Consider the following 11,384-nt stretch of genomic DNA (forward strand, 5'->3'; position numbering starts at 1 on the left):
TATTCCATCAAATTATACACAACTGCTGTCATGGAGGCATACTATAACCAAAAGTAACCAAGTCCCAGAGTCCTATATGAAATAGCAATGTCTATTTGAAGGCTATAACTCCCATCATCTTTAAAGTTAAATATATAGTAAGCATAAGTGTACTCCATGTTTACACTTCATTCCCTTTGGATATTTGCCAACAACTGATGACATCTTCAGTCAAGTAAAAAAGATCAAACATCATAAATGCTTTAATTCTTATATAATAGTGAGTTGTGTGTTCTCTGGTATCCTCCTTTGAGCTTTTAGTTGAATTTTCATTATATATTAACAAAACTAGTGATGACTCAGAATAGAGGATGACTACTCATAGAGCATGTGATCTGCCAGTGGGAAGTATTTTAAATACATTTAGTACCTTAGTCCCTTATATATACGGTATGTTTACGGAAAATAAAGTTCCAGTGAGTACAGGCTGTATATCAAAGACTGCCAAAAGACATAAACAAGCTGTTTTAGGATACCCACCCATTACAACATATGCAGTGTTTCTCCACGAAGGAATCTTTTCCACTTAAAGCAAATAGTATTATTCTGTCACCATGTAATGTCCATCTGCATGGAAAATGTCACGCCACTGAATACAAAATTACCCATGAACTTATTTGTGTTGGGCTTCTCTGATCTTAAAACACGCATCTCGACCATCAGCTTAATATTTTTTTCTCAAAGTACATCTCGTCTGTATTGGCTGTTTCCCAAATGCAATGAGAAGGCTGTCCAAAAGGTTTTGGAGTGTGTCTGTGGGAATTTGTGTCCATTTAATCAAAAGAGCATTTAGCATTGATGTTGGACAAGAAGTCCTGGCTCACAATCGGTGTTCAAATTCACCCCAAAGATGTTCAATGGGGTTAATTGACTAAGTTTGTGAATCCATGAAAGGGACACAGTGATGCTGGAACAAGAAAAGGCCATCCCCAAACTGGCGCCACAAAGTTGAAAGCATACAATTGTCTTAAATGTCTTTGTATGGTATAGCATGAACATTACCCTTAACTGGGTCTAGCAAATTCATTTTGCGCTACTCTATTCTGCTACACTACAGGTCATTATCAGACTAAGTGCAATCATGTCTGGCAGCGCAACCTCCTACAATAACCTCTTCTTCTTCTTCTTCATCAGGGCAATTTCTCTTTTACGTGTAACCAAAAAACACTTCTAACTACAATTTCAGCCTGAAAAGGCAGCTTTATCAATATAGTTCCATAATAACTCAGAATGGGGAAGAAAGGGGATTTAAGTGACTTTGAACGTGGCATGGTTGTTGGTGCCAGACGGGCTGGTCTGGGTATTTCAGAAACTCCTGATCTACTGGGATTTACAAGCACAACCATCTCTAGTGTTCACAGAGAATGGTCCAGAAAAGAGAAAATATCCAGTGAGCAGCAGTTGTGTGGACGAGAATGCCTTGTTGATGTCAGAGGTCAGAGGAGAATGGGCAGACAGGTTCGAGATGACAGAAAGGCAACAGTAACTCAAATAACCACTCGTTACAACCAAGGAATGCAGAATACCATCTCTGAATGCACAACACGTCGAACCTTGAAGCAGATGAGCCACAGCAGCAGAAGACCACACCAGGTGTCATTCCTGTCGGCTAAGAACAGGAAACTGAGGCTACAATTCACACAGGCTCACCAAAATTGGACAATGGAAGAGTGGAAGAACGTTGCCTGGTCTGATGAGTCTCGATTCCAGCTGCGACATTCAGATGGCAGGGTCAGATTTTTGATGTAAAAAAACATGAAAGCTTTGGCCCAACCCACTCAATTAAAGTCTCTTGATATACAGCCTGGTATTTACTTCGGTTGTTGCACTTAACCGCTTAAGGGAGAAGACAGCCTGACCTATTTTTTTTTTAATTCAAAGGATGTTTATTTACTTTTCCTCTGTATTGTTCCCTGGTATATTCATTCCTTATTACTTAGATATGTTCCTGGCTTGGATTTGTACTTCTTCTTAATTAAGCCAACGCATTTATGCAAGTAGATTTTTAAAATCTAGACCCATTTTGCAGTGTATGCTTGCTTAACAATTATAAATGCATTAATAGAAATTATATTATGTTTAGTTTTTGACCAGACAACATACCTGTGCAAACAAGTGTACGTGTGATATGTGAAAAACCTGGTGAGAATGATTTACTATGTTCCCGGCATACCTGGTTCCTGCCACTGCACCGTCGTTCTTGCCCAAAGGCTCATCTAACTCAACTCCACACCATTCGCCCTTTGCAAAATCCGTCTCTCCCACGTAGCGAACCACTCCGGTCTTTGTACCACCAACCTGCAAGCCATGATTAAGGGAAATTAACAGCGTTAATACCATTGAATATTAAATAAAATTGGCATTATAATAATGAGAGAGTTGGATAAATCAGACACAAAACACATATAGAAAGTAGCTAATTCAAGTCAAACGTGTTCTTAAAATTGATGAATCTCATTATTTTTAACTACATATGCTGTGACTGTAAGTAAAGAAACTAAGATGTTCATTAAAATATCTTGTACGCAGCCATTTAGTTTAATATTAATAACACACAGTAAACGTTAGCAAAAGCAGTGTGTAGTAGTATGTAGAGAATCATGTTGGTTTTATTTGTCATTTTATTGTACACGACAAAAGGAAATATACTGAAACTTTTTAGAATACAACAAAGTCAATTCTTGTGTATAAAACACACATTACAGTCAGTCACAAAAAACCCTTAAAAAGGTATCAAATTGTGAATTTAAACTTCCAACCAGGTGCCTTTCTGTGTCAAATGTGATTTACTAAACAATGATGTATGATGCAAAGCGCTAAACAATTTGTTTTTTCATTTACACATACAGTGCATTTTCCAAACACTTTCAAATAATTATTTCCAAATAATCACGTGGATTATTGACTCAGACCTTGTAATGAGTTACATATTCATGCTTACCCCTTACCAACTTTCATCAGTCTTGTGGACCTGTACATCCACCTTGCCAGTTACATTGTCAATGTATAGCTTAACTATATATCTTTTCCACTAATGCCAAAGAGGGACACTTTTGATTTAGCGGGTATGGTCTGAAGCATGGCTGTTGGCTTGGGTCCAAAAGAGGGACATTTGGGATATGTATATATGAAGGAAACACTGAAGGAGCTTAAACAATACATTTCCGTTCCTTTTGCTAATTATAGTAAGAAGGTTGGAGAAAAATTGTAATTACCTACTCAGAATTTTAGATAAACTTTAAGATTTTGGTTGACTCTTAGGTAGAACTACAAATACTTTAGCAGGCTGGAGACAAAGGCATTATAATTGCTGTCTGTACTATTATCACACCAACACAAAAGCACAGTAACGTCTTGCAGAGATTATGCGCACAGATTGACAGTCTCCGCTTTGTACAGTTTCAAAGTTAAGAAGTGACAGAATCTGCTAACAGTTTAATTCTCAATACCTTTTTGATGTGGCTAATGAGACCATAGTGTTAGGATGATTTGCTCTCAGCTAAGAGTAAGAGGATACCGCATTAAAATTAAATAAATGTGGATGCCTTGCCGCACATTGTTCAGCTGGATCGTTTAAAAAAGGACTGTCCTTACAGCTAAGAGGAAACAAAGACAATGTGCTTGCAACACATGCTGAAACTGCTAATTCATTGTATTTCTATCATTAAAATGAGTGCATAAAGGTAATAATGTTTAATCCGTTCAGTGTAAGTCTAGATCATTTCCCATTTTCTCATGATATTATTGACATGGCTTCAGAGTATGGCTTCTGGTGCCAGTGTGTCCCCAAGTCTTATTTTATATATTGACATAAATGCCACGTTCAGGGCCAGACTGGGGATGACCTAGCGGCCTTGGCACTTTAGGGCACACGTTTTTCTACTAAGACCGTGAGCAGCCGCACGTATCCATCCATTGACCACACACCACAGGACCAGGTATGCTGCTGGGGCAGTACCATAGTTAAGAATCCAGTCCTACCAGCCACAGGCCCAGGTACAGCAACATTTCCACATTCACTTATTATTTCCCACTCCTAATGTATTATCACACAAATAGAGCTATAATTTGTTAAAGAATACAGCAGACTGAAAAGACCCCCTCCCTCCAAAGGACTAGTTATAAGCTGTTCAATGTTTGAAAAAAATACCCCCTTACATTCAAAATGACCAAAGAAAGACACTTGCTTTAGGGGTATGGATAGAGGGAAAAGGAGCAAATCTTTACTAATGCTATTTATGTGACTGTGACCTACTGACTAATATAAACACTGGATTTGATTTATAATTTAGTTTGTGAACACATTTCTTTACACGTTGTAACTTTAAGGGTTGTAGAACAATGTGATACACTCATATCCATCAAATATTCTGAGCTCCTAGGAAAGAGAGACATCAAGGATAGGATGAGAGACAAAGGGATTTGTGAGCCAAATAGTAACTGTGAACCTAAAAAAGAACACTAAGAATTTGGCCTATATTAGCTATAGGCTAATAACGGCAAACCAGCACATATTACGCTTTAAATGTGCTTTATGAATGATTACTGGTACTATTATTACCAGAAAAGTCAAATCTGGTCATCCAAAGAGCAGATAGAAAGGTATCATGATATTTTGTATGCGTTTTATTCAAGTAAAACAATCCCAATCTGAGGCATATCATTTATTGTTTGCATTTTGTACCACATAGGCACAATTTGAGATAACCATTATATTTTTTAATGTAAAATAAATATAATGGTAGTTAAAGTGAGGGGCAATGGTGCTACAGTAGATACACCAATATCTCGGTTCAAAAGATAAGTGAAACAAAAGACTCTTAAGGCTTACCCAGGCCCATTTAAAGAGACCTGACCGAACACCCTATATCCATAGAGGTTTTAAGAAATATCTTGTATATATGTTACCTAGATGCTAACTTATGAATACCCATGACCGGTCTTTGGCCTCTTGCCTTTGTGGGTGCCTGTGAGTACCTAAAATCTTCTGTCTTCAAAATATTGTTCTCACTTTGGATTATGTGCACATAAACTTTCAAACTCTGTAACAATCCCTAAATCATCATAAGGACCACCTTGCAAAGGTCAATGGACCAAAATTTAAGAATGACTACAGTACAACATTATTAGAATATCAGTAGCAGAATCGACTCTTCAAGCCTATGCTTTTGAATAAAATACAGGTTAAATGTACATTACTCCAGGAGTCTGAGGTCAATGTGTCATTGTTTAAATCATATGCAAAATATCTCATTTCAATAAAAGCCTCCCAGGTACTTATTCATAATATTCCTCAATGAAATCATATTGACACTATGGAACATATATTCATTCCACTAAATGACATATTTCTGGAAATCTTGACTCACCAAAACACGATCTCCAATCCGTAAATCTTTGTCACCTTTTTTAACTGACCCACTGTCTGAAAGATTTGATCCCGATTCATTTCCTGTTTTTATAGTGTTGTTTAGCACACTTTCTCGAAGTGGAACGATGCGTGTAGTTAGAGGTGGGGTGGCAGTTCCAGAATGCAGGGACAAGTTTTGTGTAGTCAATGATTCCACAGAATGAGAATCACTTCCTGCACCATCTGCCACAGGCTGGCGAGTCAACTTGGATGGACGAGTAAAAATCCCCTGTAATGGTTGACATTCAAAATAGCGAACTCCACCAACCGATCCATCATTCTTTCCTACTGGGTCATCCAGAACAACTCCTGCCCACTGTCCTGGGGCAAATTGGGTTTCTCCCAAGTATTGTACCACTCCAGACTTTACTCCATTGACCCATACACGTTCACCAACCACAAAGTCTCCCAAGAACTCATCTCCAACCTCAGTGATCTTTGAACTTGATTTTTCTGCACCAACTGAAGAGGTAGATCCCTGTTTATGCAATGGAGAACCTGTGTGCAACAAGCAAGGCAATATTAACAAACAAACAAACATTTATAGGCATGCTTATCAATCCTGTAGCCTTTATGTGGAAGTTACAATTATCCTGTGATAATTGGGGTTTAAGTTAAACTATGGTGCCAGACAGGTTTTTTAGAAATCAGAAGGATACATTGATTAAGATTAAGGAAATAGTTTAATGTCTCATATATCTCCATTCACAGCTTTTTACTATCTAATGCATGTTTTACCTATAAATAAACAAATAAAAATAATTTGTCTTGTTAAAACACTGCAGCATACTGCCCATAACTCCATCAGTTTTTACCACCACCTTTGGCTGTGCACTGGTAAGTAAGAGATGTGTTTGGTCAAATGCATCTTATGCAAGCCACAGAGGTAGAGTTCAGAAAAAGAGAGCAAGTGTATAGGGGCAGCTCTAATGAATCACTCCATGCATTTGCAAGGGGTAAGAAAAACACATTAATTTAAAGTGGACACTCAGTTGTCATATGTATTAAATTGCATATGATATTTGCCATGTCCTTGTAAAGGGACACTCCAGCCATCATATGCACTTTAGACTTTTGTGGTGTTCTTCTTGCCCTCTAGCTCCACTATATAACCAAATGTATGTGGACTGTTGGATACACAAGTGACCCTACAGGGCCCATTTGTCATTGCCAGTGTTTGATTACTCCTTTATGACTTTAGGACTTAGTGTTGTGTCCTGTAAAACATGAACACACTACCACAAGGATTTAATAGGACATCCTGAGCTTTTGCATTCTATGACAGCCTAGCTCCTTCCCAGAATAAGTGTTTAGGTGGTGTGAATGCTGGCGCCTGCATTAGACACTCTGCACACTCTGCACAGACCCTGCTGGGGTCTCTGGTAACCCACTGACAGCTGATCACACATACTGTTATCAGGAATGCAGAACCGAGTGAGATTTTAGTGAGTTGGGGACAAACTGAGTCTCTCAGCCTTTTAGATAAAATCAAGTGAATACCTGTGAGAATGGGAACATGTGGTCCTCTCGCCTTATGGCTGAGGGGGCGATGATTTGATATATAGAATGCACGTGTGATGGAAAACAGGGTTGCCAGGTTGCGCTTTTTCTTCCAGGGTCCCAGTAGAACTTTGTTGCTACTCACTGCTGTAGCAAAGTGATATAGTTTTTTTAGGGAGTAGTTTATCCTACATAAATCCAGTTGATGCTTGGCATTATGCTATGGGGAAGGGTGACCAGTGAAACCAGTGAGTGCCCACTCAGTCCATGTTATTCTAAAGGGGTCAGTATAGGCTTGTTTGTGTTTATTAAAAAAAAACAATGCTGTATGTCTTTAGTTTCCCTAGTCCTTGCTACAGTTCTCTCTTTGCCGTAATCCATTCCTGGATTTTCCTATGCTCTGTCCTGTACCTCTGATTCCTTGATTCCAGTCTTGCTCTTTGCTTTAGCTCTGTTCCCTTTATAAGGTGTACCCCACCCACGTGTTCTGTTTGTCTCAGTCATCAGTCTAAAGGTTTAGATTCAATGTTTGGTTTCAGTTTATTAGTGATTCAGTAAGCAGGGTTTAGCGTTAGGACCCACCCTCATTGGAGTACGTTGGCATAGTGGTGGGCTAAGCATACTATGGCCATAAGATGTGACAGATTTTCCAATAGTTGTCATACAGTCCTAGGCTAGTTCCTGTATTTATGTGTGTCAGTCTGTTATGTAACGTGTATCCCCTGTAGAGGGGTGTCCTGTATCCCCAGTAGAGGGGTGTCCTGTTCATGTCAGATCTTGAGTATTCCTTGTCTTGTTCCCTGTGGTACCCTGTATTATGTATATCTTGTCTGGTTATGTTTCTTGCTTGGTCTCACTGTCCCTTGCTTCTTTCTCTGTTCCCCTTGCTTGCTATGTTTCTCCTGTACTCTGCTTAGCTTTCCATACTCCCAGCCTGCAGGTGCCTGCAGGATATCTCCAAATTCTGGTTAACATCAGATGCTATATCAGGACGCTGGTATGTGGCTGTAAAACCCTAGATGCCCACTCGGGCATCAGGCCCTGTCCTACTCCGCTACTGCGCAATAACTCCTGCACTCCATCTTTGGGCGCTCTGGGTCATTACACTCGTCTGTATGGACCCAGTTTGTGACAATATGCAGACATAACATGAGTAGTGTCAGTAATACTAAAAACTGTACACCATGAAACTCTACTATGTTGCAGCACGGCACCAACAATCATTTATACATTCATGTGAAATAATATTAGAAAGAAGCAATAGCTGTCATGACAAAACATGTAAACAGTCACAGGGGCACAAAAATGTTGGGATTATGGTAGGAATGGTACCTGTGGAAAAGGAAGTAGGGATAGGAAAAGAAATATCACAAATGTCCAAAGGATTGAGGGGATCAGATGAAATGTGGTGTGGGGGTTATTCCTCCTCTCCATAGGCGTTGCTACGGGGGGGAGGCAGTGGGGCAATTGCCCCCCCTAGATTATTCATTTCCCCCCTTTTTCCCCCCACCAAATTTGGAACCCCCCCTCCAGCTGCAGTACCAAATGGCACAGTGCCATCTAAACGTAAGGGCACAATGGGCAGTTGCCCAAGGGCTTCCTGTTCTAGGGACATGTGGTGAATCACATTGCTGCCAGCAAAGTGATTCACCACAAACCCTCTAAAACAGTAGCGTATCTACAGGGGAGGGGGCGAGTGGAGAGGCCGGTCTTTAAGGCCGAGGCAGCTGCAAGATTGTGATCTCCCCAACCAGCCCTGCTCAGCTCACATTTTTGTAAATATTTTATTATATCTTTTCACATGACAACACTGAGAATAAAAAAAACACCAGGGGCATAACTAGAAACCACACCTTCACATGCAACATGTACGACAGTGCCTCCCATGCCCCAAACAGCTTGTCGGTTCCATCTTTGTCCCAAAACTGCTTGTCTGTGCCCCCAAAAGCCTACCTGTTTCATCTCTGCCCCCTTAACAGCCTGCCCCAAAACACTTATACATTCAATCATTCATTCATCAGAAACTACGGAACTGAGGAGCAGAGAAATAAGGCACATTCTGATGGAGTCCTGCATGTATTTGCAAGGGGGAAACATTTATTTAGAGGGACACTTAGCTATTATATGAATTAAGATGCATAAGATGGCTAGGTCGTCCCTTTGAAGGGATTATTTCACCCAGTCAGAGCTAATTAACAGATGGTGCAAAAACTATACAACCAGTTATATTCCTTATGTTCATTCTTATTGCCTCCATTCTAGAACTGATACGAGAAATCAGCTACTGTAAAGGCGAAGGGGTTGATTAGTAGAGAAGAATAATGACACAATATGCAAGAGAAGAAAGTTGTTGCCCCAGCTATATTCACATAGTGGAAAAAAAAAGAAATGGCATTAGCTATGATAACGTTGATGGATTTTACAGCATGCTGGTCTTTCACTGATTTCCAGTCAAGCAGTGACAGGCATGGCTTTACCATATTATACAATGTATCTGGGGAGGAAAACTTTCGGTAATTGTCTAACAATATCTTTTTCATCCAGGAAACAAATAATGCACTGGGTGCAAATTAGTGAAAAGGTGTACCTAGTCAATGTGTGTGTGACATATTGTAATCCTACCAGAAAAGCACAAAATATTGCAAATACCTAGAGATTAAAGAGCCATTTCAGACTTCTTTTTGGATCTTGATACATTTTTCCTTATTGTGACAGAACCCCTACAAACAAGAGAAAATATAGCAGTTCTTCACTGTAAAACATACTGTGACAGAATGACCTGTCATACAGGGGCCCAAGGTACTCAGAGATGGCTCCAGCCTGGCTGCCAAACAGGCAGGAACTCCAATGTGTAAACTAATCCTATTAACAGGATTGCTGCCAGGGGGAGATTCAATAGCTAAAGGGGATTAAAGGTTGGGTTGTCTACCTGTTTATCAATGTTAATTTATGTTAATGAAGTTCTGTGGCTATATGAGTCCATGTTTTACAACAACAAACTGTTCATTCCTGCTGTATTCAATTTAAGGTAGTTGTGTCTAGGGCTGCAACTAACGATTATATTAATAATCGATTAGTTGGGCGATTTATTTTTTCAATTAATCGATTAATCGGATAAAAAAATGCAATTTTTTTTAAAATTTAAAATAATGTAATAAAAAACATACAATTTACACTTTCATCTCTATCGCAATGGCCTCTCTCTATTCACCTTCTTATTTTACTGACATAATAATAAAAGCTACAAGAACCCAAACACAGTGTTTCTCAAACTAAGTTTTAATACAAAGTTATTAGTAAATATTAATTCATATGTGTTACTCACCTGTCCCCGGTTCCCACGCTGCCGCAACAACCGCCGAGCAGGAAAGGGAGACCCCCCTCCACCGCACGGCCACCTCCACAGCAGCCGCCACGAAGGAGAGGGAAACCCCCTTCCACCACACGGCCACCTCCGCAGCAGCCGCCACGAAGGAGAGGGAGAACCCCCCCACCACACGGCCACCTCCGCAGCAGCCGCCACGAAGGAGAGGGAGAACCCCCCCCACCGCACGGCCACCTCCGCAGCAGCCGCCACAAAGGAGAGGGAGACCCCCCTCCACCGTATGGCCACCTCCGCAGCAGCAGCTGCCAGGAAGGAGAGGGAGACCCCCCTCCACCGCACGGTCACTTCCGCTGCCATCCTCTGAAGTGCCGCGCAGGAGAGGCAGACCTCCTGGTACACGGCGTCCTGCTTCTGGCGAACTCCCTAACTGCAGGGCTTTATGAAGGGAGACTACGCCACACTCAAAATGGTCGCGATTCACGGACACCGGAAGTGATGTCATGATGGGTTGATGGGAGATTCGGACTTCCTCCGCGGTTCCCCATTTAAACCTCTCAGACCAGCTACACCTTGCCTTCTGATGGTCGTCTATGCCTTGTGCTAGTGCCCAGATAGCGTTTACCTTCCTGATTCCTGTGTTTGACCTCGGCTTACCTGACTACATTGTTTTCCTGTATCCTGACCATCATGAGACCCGCTTCGGTGGGACTTCAGGGTTCCTGTGAGGCTCGTCTGGACGAGATGGATCATCGTCTGGATCAGTTTACCCAGGCGTTCCAGACTCTTCTTCAGCATACTGATCCCGGATTACAGGGGCATTCCCCAGCAGGAGAACTTCCACCAGTTCCTCCTCCTGCTCCAGTTGCTGTGGTTCATACTCCTACAAACCTTCCGTCGCCACAACGTTATGGAGGAGATCGTGCTACCTGTCGTGGTTTCCTTAACCAATGCGGAATTCATTTCAAACTTTCTCCTTATGCCTTTGCTTCAGACCGGGCTAAGGTTGGATACGTAATTTAGCTCCTCACCGACAAGGCTCTGGCATGGGCATCTCCTTTGTGGGAGAGAGACATGCCGGTAGTTTGCTCCTATCCTGAATTTGTGTCTGCA

The 11,384-nt window shown here is 41.1% G+C and overlaps 1 protein-coding gene across 1 annotated transcript in view; it reads right to left on the bottom strand.

Annotated features, from left to right (window-relative positions):
* LOC128473731 (CAP-Gly domain-containing linker protein 2-like) overlaps positions 1-11,069 on the bottom strand; it is a 46,756-nt gene extending 35,687 nt beyond the window's left edge. Inside the window, exons 1-3 of the mRNA XM_053455973.1 lie at positions 10,958-11,069; positions 5,409-5,947; positions 2,213-2,337 (exon numbers count right to left, since the gene is read on the bottom strand). Coding sequence (XP_053311948.1) covers positions 2,213-2,337; positions 5,409-5,947; positions 10,958-11,069 — 776 coding nt within the window. The remainder of the gene's footprint in view (positions 1-2,212; positions 2,338-5,408; positions 5,948-10,957) is intronic.
* Positions 11,070-11,384: the final 315 nt, after the last annotated feature.

The sequence above is a fragment of the Spea bombifrons genome, chromosome 2, assembly GCF_027358695.1.
Source record: "Spea bombifrons isolate aSpeBom1 chromosome 2, aSpeBom1.2.pri, whole genome shotgun sequence".
Lineage (NCBI taxonomy): Eukaryota > Metazoa > Chordata > Amphibia > Anura > Pelobatidae > Spea > Spea bombifrons.